We start from the raw sequence: 22,563 nt of genomic DNA on the forward strand, positions 1-22,563 counted from the left end.
TTAACCCTCTCATAAAACCATCAGATAACTTCATCTCTACGAAGATAATTTGGAAAATGAAGAAGGATAGTCTTGCAGTGAAGGACAGATCCATTTCCAGTTCTGTCCCACGTGACCTTGACTCAAATGTCATCCAGCTTCAGGTTTCCTTAATTTCTCTGTGGTAGCAGGAAGTTAAGATTTGTAAGGACAGGAGACTTCTGAACAAAAATGCTAATGTGCTAATTTAACTCTAGGTCTAGTTTATTTTTTGTTTATACTCGTAACTACCTGCAGGTGGGCAATCAAGCTTCAAATATGAACACAGAAAAATACTGAGAAGAAAGGCAGAGTTAAGACTGTGCAGCAATTACAACAAGCACAAGAATCCTACTATACATTTATCCTAAATGTTTGGTCTTAAAATACAAGTAGCACCAAACATTTATTCTTTTAGCCTGTTTAAATTTTTTTTGTTGGCAGGACATAATCTTCAATTCAAAAGACACTCAACTATGGGTAAACTGGGTTACATGTTGTTTGAATGAACACCATTTAGCTGCAGTTAAGTCTTTCCTCCTGCTCACACAATGCCAATCACATATCCTAAATCAAAATTGAAAGTAAAATGGGTTTTAAACCTTTAGAAAAACTATTTGGTATTGCCTTTTCACAGTAAGTATTTACATTTAGCATTAAGTACACAGAATAAATGTATTTTCATGGAAAAAACATCTCTGAACAACTCTGTCATATAAGCTATATACATATATTAAACTGTACACACAGTGTATGGGTATACACATATACATATGAACACAGTGCACAAGTTGACAGAGCTTACAGGCTACACTAGTATAAAATATAAAGTTACCAGTAATTTTCATCAGAGACAACACATACATAACATCAGAATAAGCACAGTAACCACTGTGAAAGCAAAATTATACTTGAAGGAATATAATTTCTTGCCTGATTATTGCAGTTTATAACAACTGCAGAATAGTAAGTTATTTGGTTGTTATTCAAAGAATGTTTTTCCTTAACAAAACAGGTTATCACTTTTTCCTACAAATTAAAATAAGCTACACGTGCAAGAAAGACCAAACCTGTTGGCAATATCTATTACAGTCAGAGCATGAGTAGTCTTTGCACTGAAGTTAACAGACTGGGAGCAATTAAACAAATAATTCTTCCCTGCACAAGCTCTCATGTCACTCCAATTTAGACAGCATGCAGCAAGTGGAGAACTCACATAGGCAGCTCTGGCTGACAAGCTGTCCAAGCTAAGATGACCACCTAAAGCCAGGAATGCTGTTAAGTATTACTGAGGAATATCAGGTGAGCGAGTTTCTGAGGAGCTGGCATTCAGCAGTGGCTCACAAGCTCAGACACATGAAAGCCAACTGCAGGTAGGCAGACACATCTACAGAACCTCCCTTCATATCCCAGAGAGTTCCCTCACACTCACTCAGGTATATAGCTCATTCACCATCCCAGCACGTGCAGGGTTAGTCCTACTCACGCATCTCATGCAACTCTGCTCCTTTACTTTCATTCCATTTTCTTACTTTTTTCCTATGCTGCCTGTTATTACAATTTTTTCCCCAGTATCATTTCCCCACAGTATTAATGTACAAAACTGCTTTTTGCTGAAACATCATTGCTGTTAAGTACGGAAAAAAAATGCTGAAAATACTTCCGTGGTTTGTTATTCCTCCATCACTACTGCAGTAACCCTAAGGCTGGAAATTAACATAACAATCTTATCAGCAGGTCAGAACACCTTATCTCATGCATCAATTATTACTGTTGAACTTACTAAGGTTTTCCACCAATAGCAAAACAAATCAGGTCAGAGTTCCTGACAGTAATTTTTGCATTCACTGTTTCAAAGACTTTTACAAAGTAAATATATTAGGATTTTATTCTAACAGAATCAACAAGCAACTGAACCATTGCACAAATAGTGACGATAGCAATGGTCTTGCACAATACTGTTAATTGCATTAATCTAACAATTTCAAAGCCCATCCGCTGTGGGGTTTTGCTTAATGGAACTTATGGGCATATTTTGTCCATGTCTTCTTCCATAGCCCTTGTTGCAGTATTTTCTCCTTCCTCTCCCTCAGTACAAAATTTCACTTCCTCTCTTTTCCCTTCATTTTTTTTATTCCTACTTTTTCTGTACCTTCCTCTTGTCAGAGCAGGCTCCACCTACATTACCAGCTTCCTTCAACTTCAGACCCAGATAGCATCAAACTGCATCTTCTCCATTTGCACATGAGAAAGTGTGATTTCACTTACCTTTCAATATGGAGAGTACACTGTTCTGCCCCCTCCTCCAGTGCACACATGACATATGAAATATTTTTTCACTTGAACAGGTACAATGTGAGAATGATTCTGTTTTACCTCTCAAGAAAAGGGCTAAATGCTGGGATAGGCATGTGCATTTACACATAGACACAATGAAACAGTTCACTTGGTTATTAAAGTGAAAATAATAATTAGCATTTCCATTAAAAAACGATCCTTTTAATAATTTAGAACTAGATTGAGTTTATTTCAGTGCAAATAATTCTTGTAGAAAAAGTTTTATAGAAAGTATTTTTTAGTCTTTCCTCAATATGGGTATGCATATGATCATCACCAAAAAAGCCCACTTTTATTTTGCTTCCAAATGTATGATACATAAATATGTGTAAAGATTAGCAACTACATGCACTGATATGCTGAAAAGAGTGAAAAACTCAAAATAGGAAACAGAAAGAAGGTTTCCCAGAAGTAATCCAATTTATCTCCTTTCAGGTTTTGAAACAACTTAATTATCAAAGCAAAAACAGTTGTTGACTGTTTCAGAGAGCTCTTTGTATAGATAAATGTAACTGTCCTTTCCAGTTCCAGGACTGGCTCGAGAAGAAAGGAAAAAAAGAAGTTATAGGATACTGCTTGCATATTATATGATTTCAACTGATTTTTAAATTAATTTTCTAGTAGAAGGACAATACCACCCTGGTATCCCACCCAAGAGCTGACTCACACTTTTTCAGTACTCAAGAAAACAGAGTATTTTTTCTCAATTCTCCCTATCAAAAACAAAGGTATGTATCAAGGTTTTTTCCTCATTACAAAACATGGGATTTGTGGAATGAGTTGACTGAACAGAGCAGACCAACATCCACGCCTACATACCATGTGTCAAGAAAGCTTCCTAGTGCCACTCCCAGTCCCGTCAGGAAAGGGACTTCTCTCAGCAGCTCTCCTGAAGTCAACAGGTTTTCACCTTTCTTGGAAGCCGTAAGAATATCAACTGGCAAACTGCCCTTTTTGCTCCAAACCACTAAGAAAATTCAGGTCACAAGACTGGATGGGATCCACTGCAAGCAGCCTCTCAATATACATCAAGTTAGGATGATCTACAGAACATGTCTCCCCACATAATTACTCTTCCAAGGACTGGAAAACCCTATATTAAGATGAAGGATTAAAAAAAAAGCCTGAAGAAATCAAGCATTATCAATTTCCCACCTTCATACATGGGCTAAAAAAAAAAAAAATTGAACCCAGCAGTCCTTTCCAATTTTCTGTTCTCTATGTCACCTTCCTTACACATTTCTGGTGCTGTCAGAATGCTGTTTGTTCAGCTGAGCAATGCATGATTTTCCAGCATCTCCCAGTTTTGGCAAGATGATTGCTGTGCACAAATACAGACACAGCCATTGTATCTCACAGCTTCACTGCTATGCTTGGTAACACAAAAAAAGCTGATTAACTTTAGAAAGATCACATAGGTGCAGAATTTCCAAGCAGAATCTTCTTGAAAATCCAAGCAAGTGGAAGGTTTTCCTGAGAGCAATTTGAGCAACATCCTAGACACAATGTTTTTTTCTGCTGCTGAATTCTGATTTTAAAAATGTCTTCTCCATGAAGGATCTGAATTCCCTCCCAGCACTAAAAACATGTTCAGTCTTTGAATGAACGGATAAATCTCTACTCAGAACAGCATTTCCCCTCTTCCCATGAAAATCTGGCAGATATAGCAGCAGACTGTCTTAAGAAAAAAAGAAGAGAGAGAATGACAAACCTATATTACTCTGCAGTCTTTCCTCTTTCAAGAGGCACCACTGCCTTCTAGATAGTATTTAGCTGGGACTTGCTTTGTTCAAAGAAATTCCAAGTGAGAACAGTAATAGGCATACTGCTTGACCCTCATGCTCTGTCATGTTTTAAAGGCAAGGGGAGGAAGAGAGGAACTCTTCTCCCCATTCAAGCTAGTTAAGGCAGTCTGTGGAAAAAGCAGAGACAACAGTAGACGTTGTACTCTGGGTCTTCTTTGGGTTGTAATTTTGGCAATTCCCAATCAGGTTCAGGCTGCCTATTTGGAAGGGTGAGATGCATCTTGTAAAACCTTTCACTTGAAGGTCACTAGAAAGATGCAGTCCGTTATAAAAGGATTCATGCGGTGTTGCTGCAGCAGCTGATTTACCTCTTCAAAAGCACCAGTGCCACCTTAATTGAAGGCTCTTGTTGAGTGTATTATCCAGATTCAAGAACAGTGGGCAGAGAGAAATAGCTATACCCTGGGATCAGACACTTTTCCAAAACTGGGGCAGTGCAACTTGACCTAGAACCTAGAAAAACAACAGATTTACTACAAGCTGGAGAAGCTCCTCTTGTTTCTAAGATCTATGTAAATAGAAAAGCTATAGTGCAATTGTAATGTCTGTTACTGTAATTACAAAGCTCATCAAGGGCTTTGGAGTTAACAGTAGCATTAGGGCACACAATCAAACAGTGAAATGGAATGAAAGATAGAAAACGCAGATTATCAGAAAAATAACAGTTATAGTCAAGCTTTAGAACACAACAACCATAGCAAGAGGTTAGGAAAATTGCAACAGAAACCTTGGTGAGGAGTTTTAAAGTTAAAAGCATTTAGTTTGACACTTAGTGTGCCAGCATCCACTGTTTGCCATAGTATCCGTACTCTTCCTTTCACTGTTAGATAATGAAAGGTGGTTGGAAATATTAGACCACTTTCTGAATACTTCTAGTTGAACTCACAATAATGTTTGTATTTAAGATTTAGATCCTACTGTAGCATGACAGTTTCTTACATTGCTCACTTTGTTATGAATCTGTACAACTGAAAGAAATAAGGTCAAGTAAAATATGCAGTAACACTTAAAACAGATGTTGATGTAAATTCCAGTGAAAATATTTGTTTCAATGTGTGTGCTTTCTTAGAGGTTATTTTTCTTATATTGTGCAACTACTGTATTTAAAAACAGAGACTATTAGGGATGAGTTTGTTTAAAAACAGTAAGAAATGATTCTATGAATGTGTATCAATGAACTGCATGTTCTGACTTTTAAAAAAAAATCTACTGCTTCATGGTACACAAAAAATTATCAGCTATGTGGGGGAGACAGGAGGAGACTATCAGACCTTTTATCTTACTCTCATTTAAATTTCACTGTGTTGATGCAGTCCAAATAATATAAAATGTTGAGCCAATCCTGTACTATTTCAACAGGAAAAGAATACTCTTCAACCTTTGAAATATTACGTATCAAAATATTAACTGGGTTCAGTACTTCAAAAACAAAGTCAGAGGGCTGGGAATGTTTCTAGCTGCTTTTAAAAACATTATTTATATTTATTTTCCTACTGATACAATGGGATCAAGAAGCTGTTGTGCCTGGGAGAAATGCACCCTGTAGTTGAAACAAACTGCTATTTTATAAGGTTAGAGATGTGGAGCATTATTTCTTTTCCAGGTTAACAGACTTACATGATTTTCTGTTGGAAATTTTCAGTGGCTGAACCTGCACTTCTGGTCTTCTTAACGCAAATCTCCTATAAAATGGGAGGTGGTGGGGGAAAAGACACAAACTCCTGAGTTTTCACTGCAAACTTGGGATTAAAAAACACACAATATCATGAAACTATCGCAAAATATCCAGAATATTTTATAAGAAATTAACTTAAAACAATGAAATCTATTCATAATCTAAAAAATTTCATCTTGCCTGAGATTTTTGTAAACGCTCCAAAACCTGCTGCAATTCTTATTCCTGCATAGTACATCAGTGTGAATGCAGATACTGATGAGCTATTTTCCGTATGTTTTTTCTTTCAGTCTGGATCAGTGATATCCTATCAGTTTTTGTCATTATTAATTCAAGCCAGAGAAATATGGAATTCCAGAGTATTTCAGCAACGTTTCCAAGTTCAGTTGTCCTGCTGCAAATGCACATTTATTGTACCCATGTAATCTATGAGCATTACACATGCCAACTATGCAAACTTAACAACTCAGCACTAAGTCTCTTCTCTTACTGCAAAAAAATAATGGAATTATTCTCAGTAGCTCACCTCTCTTGGAAATGCTTTGAAGGGATCAAGCCTGCTCTGGGATTGGCATCACCTTCATGTTTGGCTTGCCACCAGGTTGCATCATCCTGGCTCATGATCTGGAGGATATCTCCTTTTCTGAAGGCAAGTCCAGCTTCTTTACAAGGAATTGCTTTATCTTCATTAGGATCATAGTCAAATAAGGCTCTGATAAACATCTGAAACAAACAAAGTCTAATCTTTAGAATCAAATATTAAATGCAATCCAAAGGTATCTTCCTTTTCTGCTTCTACTGTTCAAAACCACTGAACTAAATAATGTAAACATCTACTGCTGCAAAACATCCTTATGGATGTCTAGAATTGGAAGTTCATATGGGAATGTTCAACTCATTGCTTCTGCACCTGTAGTCTCAATGGAGCAAAGGCTCTGTGACTCAAGGCAAGCAGGACTTTGCAGGTGCACAGTGTGCCCATATGAGGAACAGATGAGAAGATACTGTGGAACCAAGATGCTATCAAGTGTCTTCTACTTAGTGAAGGATGGAAAGAGTACTTGGAACCAAGCCAGGTCCTTGTAGAAGGTGGAATATTACCTATCAACTACACAGCTGAGAGTTAAGGCTCAAGAACCATGTTATACCCACTCATAAATTCAGCAGCTGTGTACTGAAGTGTACAGTGTGCTTTATACTGTCACATTACAAAAGTTGAGTCCACAGGTATAAATCACATTCTTGGTTCTGTCATCCAAGCAAAAAATACATATTCTCAGCATAACAGCTACTGCGATGGCTTCTGAAATAGTTTTGCTTACCTTGCCTTCCTTCATTGGCATTTCTTCCTTCACACTGGGTATAATTTTAAATGTAATGGCTCCTTGAGACTGAGCCTGGTGAACATTTGAAAAGAAAATGCACTGAGAATTAAGCTATACATTTCAAAGAAATCTTAGAAGATAAGGAAAGTCAAGTGAATTTAAAAGAATATAATGAGTATCCTCTCTCAAGCATGATCTCTGGAGTTAGACACCTTCACTTCACCAAACTTTGTATTACAAAAATTAAAATACCCACTTAAAATGCTTGGGTTTATTTGCTTCTCTGGTGGGGCAGATGGACTGTTAAAAACTGAGACCTGCATGGTTCAGAGGTCCCACTTCTGTACTGAAGGCAGGAGAAAATGCTACGGCTTAAATGTATACTAGAAGCAACTGCTGGACCCCTGGCACAGTTTGGACATCCCTGGAAAAACAGAACTAACATTTCATTTTTCAAAAAAAAATTATAGAAAAATTCAAACAGGCTTGTGCCATATTTATCAAATAGAGCGACTGGGGGGGATTTATTCACTTGGCAACTTTAAGAAACTAGAAAAGAAAAACATATTTGAATAGACTATGTGTACTAAATGGAAAAAAAGCTCTCCACTATAAATCTTAAAACAAGTTAGCCATCATCAACCACCTCATCCATTCACCTTTTCCTATATCCCACTTAAAGTGTGTCTGGCTGCATTTTAGTTAGCAACGACAGTATATTCCCACTGCCTCAGTGACATTTTGCTATTGAAGGAAGTGCTAATCAGTTGGAGGCTCTGCTACTACTGCATGCAGCCGACAAGTTTCATAAAATGAGCAGAGTGCAACAGACAGCCAACGATTTAAGCAAAATGGAAACAGGCCTGTCCACTACCAAGCGAGACATTCTTCTGCCGGCATGTCTGCGATCCAAGGCTCACTGTTTGACAGGCAGCAGCCAAGGTCTTATTTCACCCGCCACAGGACTAGAATCAATAATTCTGGTACTTCTGAAACAAGCTCTAACTAGCTTTTGATGTTTATACTGTACCTCAAAAAGGTAAATGGGGAAATTGTTCACACCTTTTCTAGCGGGATTTTGTTTCTAGACATTTTAAAATATTAATTTTTGAAGGAAACTATGGTTCTGTAGAGAACAAGAAACCATAAAGCAAGAATGAGTATCAGCAGGCTAGCACTTAAATGATCTCAGATACTGAACCAAACTGTGAGATAGCTGCTCAATTCAGCAGGACAGCAAGGTATTTATGTATATAGAAATGCCTACAGCATGAATAACAGAGCTGTCACAACCCTCATCAATTTCATTGATGTAAAAATATTAAATATTCTTGAAAAAGACTAATTCACTTAATTTGCAATAATGTTTCAATAATGAAAAATCAGGCTGGCTTTAGAGACTGTGCAGTTTAGAAGAGTGCAGACAGAATAACATATATGGCTATATACTGTGAATCAATGTCATAAAATCTTCATAGATCAGTTATACCATCTACCTAGTACCTGTATTACTAATTAATTGTCATATACAGTGACAATGAGTTATTAATGAGTTATTGATGAATACATTCTAAATAGTTTGAATTCAACAGATCATGGTGGGCTTTAAAAACTATAGATTATAAACGAAAGTCTGCAACATTCTGCAACATATTTATGGCAATATTACTGTCTTTAACTCTTTACAAGTAATCTATAATTGCATATATATGTAATACATGGAAAATCACTCTATGAGAAATGAGGGTTTGTTAATGATGGCACTGGAGGAAAAGCCATTATAGTAGAATATACATTTTTCTAAGAAATACAGTAGAAATCATAAGTCTCATTACTTTTTCTTGACTCTCCTAAATTTATTTTTAAAATGTTTGGTATTTACCAAAATGTGTATTATTTCTTCAGGCTTTTTATCATCTACAGGAATCCCATTGACTTCCCTCAGTTCATCACCAACATGAATAAGCCCTACAGAAGAAAAAGAGAAGTTGTGAAACTGTAGCTATGTATTACACCAAAACTGCCATTAACATTCAGCTTGTTTCTCCCTTGTTCATACACATTAAGCTCCAATTTTCATACACTTTAAGCTCTAAGTTAAAAACAGGAATGTATGTGGTGACCTTAACAGTTACTGTCCTCTCAGACAAATTTGATAAGTTGGTTGGTTAACTCACCTCCCTGTCTCCCTCCTAGAAATTAGTACCACCTTCTCTACAACTTTTCCAGACTTTCATGCAGACATTTGAAAAATATCTGCACCAATTCTTTTTCTGCTCATATTGCTTTCTTACTGCTACACAGCTGCAAGTAGTGCAAAGAGCACTTAGGCTGGGAGTGCTAATTTGTGGCACAAATGCTTGCTAATCTATATCTATCTATCTATCTATCTATCTATCTATCTATCTATCTATCTATCTATATCTAGATTTACTCCATTACTGCATCTAAGAGTGAAACACAGCTTTACTGTGATTTTCTTCAGTGAAAGAGACACCTTAATGTATGATTCAGGACTTCTTGCTTAAGTTTTTGCACACACTGAGCATCCCGAACTAAGAAAGGATGTGCTGTTATTTTGAGAATTACCAGCTGAAACTCAAAAAAAATGTCCTAATATAAAACAATGTCAGCACACCGAATTCCTCCACCAGCAGGTTGGCATATGCCACCATGGTATGATTCTTGGGGTGTCTGGCACAGGGACAGGAATAGGACTTGATGATCTTCATGAGTCCCTTCCAACTCAGCATATTCTATGATTTATAAATGGATGTCATTAATTGGAAACAAACCATGATATATATAAAAAGCCCTCTGTATCCACTAACTCAAAGATACCTTGCTGCAAGTGAATTGGGGAAAACATCAGCATACTTTCAGCAGTACTGAAGTATCATTTTGGAAAACTGTCCAGAGCCCAAATACTTCTGTTTGTCATAATGATGTATGTAACTTCTATAAAATACGCCATTTTATCTCATCTTGTTCTGAGCTCTTGAATGGCTAGTGCCAAACAGCAGCACCTTACCACTTCTGTCTGCAGCTCCTCCACGCATTATCCTGGCCACTACAATTGCACCAGTATGTTCATCCCTTTTAATAGTAGCTCCCTTGGGTAAAAAAAAAAAAAAAAAAAAAGAAAAAGAAAAAAGAAAGTTATTTAGTTAATCTCAGCAGAATTTTAATACTCTACACTAAAAAACATTTGCCATGTAAAACTGCAAAAAGCTGACATATTAATATGTGATTAGGCCAGAAATGATACTTGCTTATGAAAAGAATATACAAAATGCATTGGTCTATTTCTGTCCTCTTAAAATGTGTCTTCTTTTTCCAGCAGAAGTAACTCATGCATTCTGTGAGTACACAGGTTTAAAGAAAAAATGAGAACGATGGAAGAAGTTTGCTTTTCATATTTGTTGCACTTTATGCTCAGAATTGGCTGTGCACCCTTTTCCTTTACAGTGTTACCAGTAAACAAACACATATTTGAGAAGTGCCCCTGAATGCTGGGGCTCACCTCCAACACTAACAGGACAGAAACACAGAGGAAGGGAACCTTTCCTGAGTTAGTCACGGCTGTCTTCATACATTACACATAGACAGCACAGGGCACTGAGGTAAAATGACATTGTGTAGTTAAATTTCCAATGAACAGCTGTCTAGATGAGGAAAATGCCCTTGTAACAAGAACTGCGAGGGTGCACTGAAAAGAGGCACATGGTGATGGGGAAGCAGCAGGCAGCCACAGTGCCAAGTGAGAAGGGAGGCAGAGGTGCAGAGCTGCTGCCTCAGCTGCAGTGCCAGTCCTTTCAGGCAGAACTGAGGGATCGAGAGAGGAAATGCTGGTCTTGTTTTGGGAGACAGAACAACAATGGGGATTTTAACTAGGTAACTTGTACTGCATAATCACCCCCAAAAAGGTTACTTGATCCACTGTTTTTAAAAAACAACAGAAAAAAAAGCATGCCTTGTCCATCAGGTTTTTAACTGCACATGGTTACTTTCCCCTATTAATCTAATTAGTTACCTGCAATAGCTCTAACTTTGTTAATCAAAAGAGATATTAAGGACTCTGTCAGGCAAGTCAACTTTCTGAAAATTTCCATATTTGCAATTAGTGAATTAACAGTATTACTTCACCTCTGAGTGCTATGTGCACTCTGCCATCACTGGTTAAAATTTCCTTCCATCAGAGAAGTGTTGTGCTTGGAGTAAGGTGAACAAGTACTTCTTAAGGGAGTTTATTGAATAATTTAATGGCTTTTATAGCTATTGTGGTATATTTTTTTAGAATAAACATGAATATCATATTTATCACTACTTCAATTTTTAGGTGTTTCATGAACATAAACCTGGAAATTGTACAAATAACAGCTGAGATTTTTCTACAGTTAGCAATTTCACTGACTGTAAATAAACTTGTTTACCTCTAAGATGGAAATATAGCACAAGTCACAAAGACAAAAAATGGGAGATTAATTTATATTTTTATATGCAAGTTGCATTTATTGCAAATAGAGAAAAATTAAAACAGTCACCATTCACTTTGGCTAAATCTTCAACAACAGCCAGCACTCCAAAGCAAAACTGATGTGCTATGTTTATGCATTTCATTTACACTCTAAATTTATGAGTATGAAACTCTATCTATAAGTAAACTAATTATGCAATTTGCCAGCCTTATTCTTATGTTTTACTAATTATGCAGTTATATCAGCATGCACTTGTTTGCATTACAGTTTCAAATTAGTCTGAGAGTTTCAAAAATACCGATTTAGCTGCAGATAATCTCACTTAAAAAATCATTACTAGACTTCTGTGCAAAAAGAATTGCACACCATGAGCAATGTATTAAACAGCCTTAAGCCCCCTAATTGATACATACATCAATGTTAAGTTCTGACCTTGCAGCAACAGCTAATAATTTGAAGTTTATAATAATACCTGGAAAGTTTTACCTAAAGTAAAAAGCATTTTGTTGGTTTTTGGTTTTTGTTTTTTTTTTTTTTTTTTTTTTTTTTTTTTTTTTTTTTTTTTGTTTTTGTTTTTTTTTTTTTTTGTTTTTGTTTTTGTTTTTGTTTTTGTTTTTGTTTTTTTTTGTTTTTTGTTTTTTGTTTTTTTGGTTTTTTTTAATACATGCATCAAAAAGAAAAAGAGCAGCATTAGGATGCTAGAGGCAAATACAAATACAGGACATTTCCACTACACTGTCCATACAAAACAGACTCTCCTAATTAATCAAGGAAAAAGCCTTTATCAGAAAGGCTTTATGCCTTTTACCTAGAAGTCAACACCATGAAATGCCACCAAATTCAAAAGGCAAGCAATGACTAACAGGCCTCCCCTGTGATCACCCACGACCCCAGCCCCACGCTGATGTCTGGAAAGTGGTACTTCACTTCACTGGACTTTTTAGACAGATGCTAGAAAAAAACCTGTGTGCAATCAAAGACCACACTATTGACCCAGACAGCATCTGGAAGTAACAATAAGTCTCTTATCCAAGTGGAACAGTCACTTCATGCTCTATGTGATTATCACGACTGGAACAAAATGAATTTTCCTAGCACAGATTAACTGATCTGAAAGATGGCCGCACGAAGATAGTAGGTAAACTGGAATTTTCATACAAAGGACAGAAACAAGTTCAAAATTACTTTGAAAATTATTTAACCCAAGTTTGCTCACTGTCAGTATCTCCTCTGTGGCAAATCCAACGTGAATGGGCAGGTCCATGTAAAACACTACTTGAGTTTATGTATTTGTACCTTTAGTACACAAATGAAAAAGGGGGTTCTATAAATTCCACTTTCCTCCCAATTTAGAACTCTGAAATCATAAAATACAAGTGGATTTCTTTTTGAAAACCTGAAGAGCTGATATTCTGAAAAAGCAGCTTCTCTTGTACTGCTGCCAGCCCTGCTTAAACTATGAGGTATATATAATCTGGCAAGAAATTCCCCTTATAAGATGTTCAGTTCCAGTACTTTCAGTTACATGTGCAGTGCAGCTCCTCATTTAGAGCTTTAAAAATGGAAGAAGGTTAGACTGGACCTTGAGAGCTGGAAAATATTTTCGGTGTTGTGAGCCAAAAGTGTAAGTTACCCTAAATGAGACATATACAGATGTAATAGCATAGCTCAGTTTAAAATACTTCTAAAGGGAAAAATAAGGAGTTTGGGAGCCATATGGTGATCAGACGGAGAAAATGCTTAAAGGTATACCATACAAAAGCACTAAAAATAATACAAGCTCCTTCAGCAAGGCTCTTTCACTGTTTTTTAGTTAATGCCCCCCCTGGCCCCCCGTCCCATTTTTAATGTAGTACCACTCATGGGTAAGCATTGTTCAGGGTTTCACAGATGTGAGCTTTATTAGTTCATCCATTTATCTGCTGGTTCCAGATATAAACATTTCAAGTCTTTATTTTTAAAGAAAGAAAAACTAGCCTGTAAAATAGATTACTAATAAGAGAATTTGAAACATTAGCAATATTGTTGCATACCTCTCTGTTAAACAAAAGCACATGCAGGTGACAAATGCAAATAAATGCTTCAATAGGCTTTATTTTAATTCATTCTCAATTGAAAGTGCAAATACAAGTAAGTTACCTACCTTACAGTGAGGAGTTATTTAGAAGTTGATGTCCACTTATTTGTACACTATGTAGACTAAAGCTAGCCCTACATCCAAATCAATCCCACCAAAGAAACAGCTAGGTTCATCCACTATTGTGAACTGAGCTACAGGGACTAAGAGTGTGAGGTAAGTGAAAGCTGTTGCATCTGCATGAACAGAATGCACAAATGACTCCTTTAAATCACCAAAATTCATTTCAACCAAGTTCAGCTATTGAAATCAGGTAAATAGTTCAATTTAGGTGTCCAGGGTACTTCTATAGCTCTGGAGACTGAATCTTCCTTACATTGAGTCAGGAATCTTAAACAGATGGCATGGGTCATTCTCTGGACCTGCCTATTTTTCTCTTGACTACAGACATGTCATAGAGGTTAGTTTTCAAATGACCAGATCTGTGTGAAATGAATTTTTGTGACAAAGAAACAACCATCCTAATGCAAAGAAGCATCCTATTCAGAGTAACAGCTGTAATGAACCTGGAGTATTACATTTGGAAGCTGGAGGTAGTAGGAGCCCAGGTACAAAACTCCTGGTAGTGTGGTTATTCATCTTGTATATCAGGAATGCTAACTAGGAACAGGGCTGGGGCTGAAAAAGTCTTGGAGAGGCAGGCATAAGTAAAAACTCTCCAAGCTCTCTCATAAAAAGTCCAGTCATAGACAGGTGAATTTTGGATTGTCTCTGGAAAGATATGTTTCTATTCTTTATGTAAGGTTCAGAGATGTTCCAAATTTCTTTGTTAAAACAAAACATCCTAACACAATTTCACCTCTCTTGAAGGAAACACTGCTGGAACTGCATTTGCTAACAGAGCATTAAAAAAATCCCAAACCCAATACTGTGGAAGGATTAATAAAAAGTTTAAAACACCTCTCTCAAAAAACTGGGGCAAAGTTCAGCACTAACTTCTGAATTGATGAAATCTGGCAAACAGAAGGCCCTCCTACAAACCATGTGTTTCCTCTCTTTTGAAATGATTACCCCTGGGAAGTCAGGACTCATTAATATATGATTAACCCCAGCTAAGAACACTGGTGAGGTGCTTAACTCAGAGAAAAGCATGAACAGGAGCATGAGAGGAAACATGGTGCTGCTTTATGTAAAAATGGTCACTAGGTATATTCCAAAGAAGGTAAGAGAGTGCCTAATTGCCTCACAGTGAGTACTCCTGAAAGTCATCCAAAGGAAATGCAATTCAGAATGTCCAGGGTGTGCAACTGAGGTAAATCTTGTGGCTTTGCAGGAAAACAATCACCACTGCTTGGGTACAAATAGAATATGACCCTGTGTCTGGAGTGGAAGAAAGGTTCAAAGAGCTCAGTATCTTAAAGTCAAGAAATGAGACAATCTCTATCCCAGTAAAAATATTTTATGGTACCACCAATCTCAAGCTCAGTGCTTCTAAAAATAGAATCCTGATACAACGTTGCAACTGGAAGTCAGACTTTTTGACTGGAGAGCAGTGGATGGATTAACAGAACAAGTAGAGACTCTTTGATCTCTATTAAGAATATCCAAGACTTCAGAGCAAGTGCTGAAGGAAAAGCCCTTAAAAATACAAGGAAATAAACAGTAAATAAAACTGTAATTAGTTTAGTAAACATAGATCATGGTGTATCTTCCTTTAGTAAAATAACTTTGGGAAGCATAAACACAGTAGATCTAACATACATAGTGTAAGCCTGTCTTCAGTTAGTCTGCCATGCTATATTTTGGTAAGACCTTATCTGAAATACTATCCATAGTTCTTCTCACCCCCACCAAAGGGGAAAAAAATCTAGAGAAGACAAAGACACAAATAACAGGTTTGTTATGTATTGTGGTGATAGTGTCATAATAAGTCACTATAAATCCGACACAAAGAGATGGATGTTTGATGTGAACATGAATGATGCTAAAATGGATTGATGGTGCATTATGGAAGAGGAGGAGGACACTATACTCTATGAACTCTCCTTGGAGAACAAGTAATGGGACTCACCATAAATTCTTCTCTAACAAAAATAAAACATCAAGATAGGCTCAGGATCTGGAAAGATCACAAATACAGTTTTCCTACACAGATAAAGTAAAAAAAACTTAGAAATGTTGGAGATTTCACTTATCCAGTTAGTCTGCTCCAGTGCTGGACTTCCCAACTAATGGACTACTTCTGTTACATCTTAGTCTAAACCTCCCAGGGTTGCATCTGGTTGTTTGCCCTGTGTTTTAGCATCTTTCACTGCTGAGGAGTTTGACTTTATTGTCCTTGGGAGCTCCCCACCCTCAAGTACTTGTACACTGCAATTAGCTCCCACCCTTTGCCTCTTCCTAATAAAAGGTCTACAACAGATTCCATTGTAAGGCTGTTTTCACTTTGGTAAAGAAACAAAGCTGTCTTAAACTAAAGAAATTAGTTTGCTCACATGTTTTATATTTTCCATGGCTGCTGTCATGTCTGCTAAAAGATCTAAAAGCCCTTCTCTGTTACTGCTGTAACGGAAGAGCTGTGCTAGATGTGGATTTACAGGTTTTGGCTGGGATAAGGTTAATTTCCTTCATGGTAGCTCCTTTGTTTTAGATTTGTGATGAAAACAGTGTTGGTAACACATGGATAATTTAACTATTGCTGAGCAGTGTTTACACACTATCAAGGCTTTTCTGCTCATCACCCCACAAGTGAGGAGGCTGGGGATGCACAAGGAGCTGGGAGAGGACAGAACTGGGACAGCCAACCCACCTGACCAGAGGGATATCCTACACCATGTGCTGTCATGCTCAGCAATAAAACCAGGGAAAGAAAAAGGAAGGGGGGATGTGTGGAGTGATGGTTTTTGTCTTCCCAAGAAACAATTACAAGTGGTGGAGCCCTGCTGTGCCAGGGATGGCTGAACACCTGCCTGCCCAGGGGAAGTGGTGAACGAATTCCTTATTTCACTTTGCTCGCACACGCAGCGCTTGCTTTACCTATTGAACTGTCTGTCTCAACCCACGAGTTTTCTCATGTTCATCCTTCTGACTTTCTCCCCCATCCCACTGGGGAAAATGAGTGTGTGGGGCCAAGCTGCAGGCTGGGCTTAAACAGACACACAGGTATCTGGAAGAGCTCAATGTCCCACCGGAGTGAGGAGGCAAGAGTTGAATTTGAGGAACAGTCCAAGGATAGCCTTTGGCTTAAGCAACTGGTTTCTTTAGAAGAGCTTGAAATCTTAAAAGCAATATACAATGTATATATTTCATAGAAGTTTTCAGAAAATATCTGAGTTATGTTTTACAAGTTACTATAATCCAATGCATTTTGAGATACTATTAACTTATAGTACTGAACTCCTAAGTCTTAGTAAGAAATCATGTTTGTAATACGAAACTATGTAAGTTAAGATTTTATTAAGCTTTTTCTGACAATCTTGTTATAATTAACACTAAAAATAGGCTCCTCAATTAGACTTCATTTCATACTGTATTCAAATCTTCATTTCATACTATATACAAATCTCCACAAATCTTCCTTTTAGAAGGAATAATCTTTTTGATACTGAATTCTACAGCAAGCTTGTTTACTTTCTCAAATACTTTCTTTGATAAAAATACACAAAATGCTTCAAGCTGTTATTGAAATATTTGAGGAAAAAATATTTATTACGTTAAACAAAGTAAGAACTTTCCATATGGTCAAACTTGTAATTATGCCCATGGGCACCTACAGTCAGTCAATAAGAAAACTCATTTCTTGTTTATTGATGCCAGAAATCCATCAAGAATGCGAGTGATAGTAAGATACCTACTGTGGGACAAACTACCCTGGTATGCCTAACAGAAGCAGCTCTCTCTCACTGTCATCTCAAGTACAGAATTACTTCTCAAAGTAAGTTTGCAGGTATTTCTCCAGGATTGCTGTCCATTAAAACAAACATTCAGTATAACATAAAACAAAGCTCTTACAGGTTTGCAGGACAAAAAGAACATAGTTAAATTTTATACAAGATGACTCCCACTCTACAGCAAATAAAAAGAACCAAATCAGTAAAGCATTTTAATATTCTTGTAATACAACCTAGGTTTAGTCCATTCATTTTTCCAGATATCCCCATGAAGATATTAACTTTCTAGTATTCATAATGCAAAGTACAACAACAGACATTTTAAATTTGCCCAGATTTCAATTCAAGCATTTTAAAATATGTTTTCATGCTTTCTTTTCAGTGTACTGAAAGGTCATGTATTTTTACATGAATGGTTACAGGCACAGTTCACAAAACAGGTCAAGATTTCTTTGGGGATTCAATCTCTGTCTCACATTTTAAAGTAAGTTCATGATTTGAATTCAAGAGAAAAGACAAATATATATTTGATCTAAATATTCAGACTGGCCCACATATATAATGCTTAAACACCATGATGATCATTCATTGATGATGATTATTCATCTCATATGCTTTACTAATAATGACTGTGAAATGAAGTCACAAGTATATTAATTAATGTTATGAATAATCATGTGTAATGTCTGTCTATCCATGTTTCAAAGGTAGTATCACCCATTCACATTTCTAATCTGAGCACTCCCCACCCTGCACGCAAACACAAAACCCCAAACCAAAAGACAGGGTTACCTACCAATGGTTCCCGGTTTTTGACGAGCCTTATTATTTTAACTGAATCTTCTTCTTCATCAATATCATCAGGCATGGGGGGCAAGACAGGATCATAGTTCTTCTGAGCTACAGTATCATGTACAGACAGCAAAGCCTAGAAACATTAATAGGCAGTATATTATTTGGCATCTGAAAAGTTTAGGGAAGGGAAAGCAGAGGATATTATCCATACCCTGACTCTACTACCTTGATGCAAGTAGATTGAATATAATTCTTGAATACAATTTTATTTCATTTCAAATTGATGAAACAATTCCATAAAGAATTATGTTTCCATATATATAATGTATGCAACTAGTAAATTGTAGATGGAGAACTGCATCTTCATATACACAAAAACACCATGTGCTTTGCATGCTAGCCTGAAGTTACAAGAATTATGAACAGGAGAAAACCTTAGTCTCCAAAAGTAAGTAAATAATTATACTTGCAATAAATAAAAAGTTTATTTGATAAAGTAGGCAGTCCTATGAAACAAATAAACAAAACTTTTCAAGACTTCTGTTCAAGCACAAGATGTATAACATGAAGCTGTTGCCCAACCATACCCTTCACAGGAGCTCTGAAAGCTTACCTGGTTACTGGGTACCTTTCATGTGAGCCTCAAATTATATTAGGAATTTTTAATTTATTATGGAATTTGTAACTGAGATTGAGAAACAAACTACTGAAGCAATTTGGTTTAGGCAGGTGCTTATCAACCACCTGTTGCATGTCTTTCCTGCCTCTTTTCCTTCTCTATTGCTTCTCCAGTTCATGCATAGCTTGAAAAATATGTTTTTCAAAGAAAAGCCTAACAAAGATTGACAAAAGGTTCCATCTTAAAAATAAAATAATTTATGACCCTTCAGGAAATAGGAATCTTGAAAGGCAAAGGAAATTAGAAAGCTCAGAAAAAAAAAAAAAGACTCAAAAGGCTCAAAAAAAATCTTGGTGATAACACAAAATTCAGAGTTTTTTCTAGATACGGAACTTGTGAAGTTCTTTTCTATTTAGAAAAGTCTTCATTATTTGTAATACCCTGTACACTGGTGGAAAATGGTTAAGTAATTCTTCCGCTTTTGCAGTGAAAACTGTACATTGTACCACAAATAACAGCCATATATATAATGCCAGCTGCTGTACTGCTGCTTCTGTTTTCAAGCAGTTTCCTCTCAGTACATGACTATTTAACAGCCTTGTTTAATAAAGGACAGAGAACGGCTACATTTATCTGATGTCAGTTTCCTTGCTACTTAGTAATAGGTGGCCAGTATTTGACTGAGTATACAAATGATGAGAAACTCTATGTCTTCAAGGATAATACAACTGTTTTTAAAGATCATGACACTTCCATTATGCTCCAGGTTTGTTTTTTTAAACTTAGGGCTTCAACAAAACAAACACACAGAAGATCATGCCTGCTTCATGATAAATTACTACTGTTTTACTAATCTTTATGCACGTTGTACAATTTAATAAAAACACTTCAACACACTAATTATTTCTGGTTTTCTTCCCAATACACAGTTGTGAATTTATACTACTTACCATCAGAAATTACCATCTCCCTCCAATGAACAATCAGTTTTACTTTAGATCTGAGCTAAAAACCTTAGGCTAGCAATTATGGATCCTTCTGGAAATGTTTATTGTGATGCATTACATATGTAAAAGCCATGCAATCACATGCTGTCCTCTGAGATGTATGTGAAATATCAAAGATACACTAAAACAAAAGTTGTGTTTGCTTTTCCTTCAGACTACTTACAGTTAAGACTTCTAAAACAAGTCTTCTGCAATTAGTTTTTTCCACATAAAGTTAGGGCACATTCATGGACTGGTTCAATTTAATGAGGTTCTATATTGCAGTTTAAAAACAATCAAGCAGATAGAGAAAACAGATGAAAATAATATAAAGCACTATTTGCAGAGTAAAAGGCAGACACTTAAAGCATGTTCAAAAGAACCTACCCTTGACAATGAAACTTGGAAAACCAATTCTGTCCACTTCTACACTGAATCATGCCACCAGTGTTAATAAGACACTTTCCTGCTCTGACTGCCAGCTCAGGCTCCTGGACACTGCATACAGAACAACGATGCATTCCCAGTGCTACAAACCAATACCAATCAATGCCTGCTATTTATGATGCTTTTCTTCACTTCAGGTTCACAACAACTAGAACTTATCAACCCATTCCTCTCTTCTCCCAAAAAACACGTTAAACTACAATGTACTACAGTTAGCAATATAAAATCTTTTCCTCTAATTCCAGAACTACTTTATCTCAGTGCGAAGATACACATTTCAGATAAGAGCAGGAATGCCAGAAACTGTGTGTCTTTTCTCAGTCAAGCTTTCAGAAGAGCTACAGTCATCACAATCTTGTTTATGATGTACAGTGAACAGCTAAGACTTCTTTCCTTCTTGTCTTCTATCACTGCTTCTTTTAACACACTACTCTCTGTCCACTGTAGTTGCTCTGAAATAGTTACCAGCACAGACTTTGGGCAATAACTAATTTGCAAACAAAACTTTAAAAAGCCATTTTGATTTCAACTAGAAGTGATCAATCTGTCCTCAAGAGCACTTGTGTTTGTTTTGAACACAAGAATAAACTGCTGTATGCACAGATCTTCAGCAGAATCTTCGTACCATTCAATTAATATAGTCTAAAAAATTATGTATCAGACCAGATCTGTATAGGGAAGGTTGGGACTTTATTTAAAATAAACAAATTGCAAGTGCCAAGTAATAAAATTGGATCCTAAGATGAATAGGATTTACCCAGAATAACTGCAGCAAATACACAAGGCAATGTAAAGATACCAATGTTCTCTTTTTGTATATAAGAAGTGAAGAACTGATTCATTTCCATGATACTAATTTTTTAACTCTCACAGGAAACTGCAAGAAGTGCATACTATTTTTTTTTTTTTTTTATGCTTTGGTTTTGTTTTCAAATATACAGCTCTTCAGAACCATGTACATAGATCTGCGATTGAGGTCATGTATATTTAAGCACCTCTGGAGAAAAAGATTTTAATTCAGCTCTAAGTTCTATGCTTATGATTCACTAATGTAAACATGGTCTGTATTTAGAACTTGAAAGAAGGTATGATTCAAACTCCCACACTACCTAAATATAAATATTGATGTTCAGCTAAATTCTTAGACATGATCTAGCTGGAAATGAATACTTTCACTGGACCTCTGAAATGTCTAATAACTAGTGCTGTATTTTTTGTATTAAAACTATCACTGATCATTTCACAGTTTATAAATTGAAATTTTACACTATCAACTTACATGAAGAAAATCTGACATTGGAAATGTTCTAAGTTCTTTTTCTTAAACTGTTCTGAAACTTTAAATGTTTATTTAAATTGAGAATGTTATTAATGAAAACAGTTCTACACTTTGAAAAATGTGTATCACTTAAATAGACTAATTACATTTTTTCTCTTATAAAACAATGACAGATTTCATATTATTTTTTGCTTCTCTTTATATTTTGAGATCTTTAAGAGTAAAAATAAACCAGTAGGCCCTGATTCATGAACACAGTTCCTTGTTTCTTATTCTCATTATTAAAAAAAAATCTCCACCTAAGCTTTATTTTTCATAGATACTTTGTGTTTAATAGTCTAGAAAAGCATTTTAGAAAATGGTAAGTTAAAGAAGGAAAACAGAATAAGTGAAGAAACAAAAGCAGCCTCTTTCTTAACAGCACTTGGAAAAAAACATTATTAGAAATCTAAATAGTGAATAGACATCAACAGAAACTTTGCAGCGACTCAAACCAACGATCAGGAGAGCCAACAGCTGCAACAAGAGTACAACACTGCCAACCCAGCAGCTGGCGACCCTGCCTGTGGAGCACATTACTGCCCTGGCAGCACAGTCAGCAAAATGGAGCAAAATGGCCCATGACTGTGCTGTCCCACTGCACAGCTTGGATCATTAGCACCAGCCACCTTCTCTGGCAGTTCAGCTTGAACTCCATTAGGTGAGACACAGACATTTTCCCACCTCTTTGTTTTGCCATGGTGCCGGTAACTGCCAATGAGGCTGGCACAGAAAAGTTTCTCTTGAGGAGAAAAGTAACTTTATCAGCAACCACAGCAACGTGCCCCTGAAC

The 22,563-nt window shown here is 36.4% G+C and overlaps 1 protein-coding gene across 2 annotated transcripts in view; it reads right to left on the bottom strand.

The window, feature by feature from the left end:
• MPP7 (MAGUK p55 scaffold protein 7) overlaps positions 1–22,563 on the bottom strand; it is a 148,791-nt gene that overhangs the window by 27,652 nt on the left and 98,576 nt on the right. For both annotated transcript variants that reach the window (XM_066199535.1, XM_066199543.1), the window contains exons 7-12: positions 18,402–18,533; positions 10,192–10,273; positions 9,043–9,128; positions 7,158–7,232; positions 6,362–6,558; positions 5,778–5,842 (exon numbers count right to left, since the gene is read on the bottom strand). In XM_066199535.1, the coding sequence (XP_066055632.1) occupies positions 5,778–5,842; positions 6,362–6,558; positions 7,158–7,232; positions 9,043–9,128; positions 10,192–10,273; positions 18,402–18,533 (637 nt within the window). The remainder of the gene's footprint in view (positions 1–5,777; positions 5,843–6,361; positions 6,559–7,157; positions 7,233–9,042; positions 9,129–10,191; positions 10,274–18,401; positions 18,534–22,563) is intronic.

The sequence above is a fragment of the Chamaea fasciata genome, unplaced genomic scaffold (assembly GCF_029207755.1).
Source record: "Chamaea fasciata isolate MVZ Bird 193981 ecotype frontalis unplaced genomic scaffold, bChaFas1.0.hap1 SCAF_1, whole genome shotgun sequence".
Taxonomy (NCBI): Eukaryota; Metazoa; Chordata; class Aves; order Passeriformes; family Sylviidae; genus Chamaea; species Chamaea fasciata.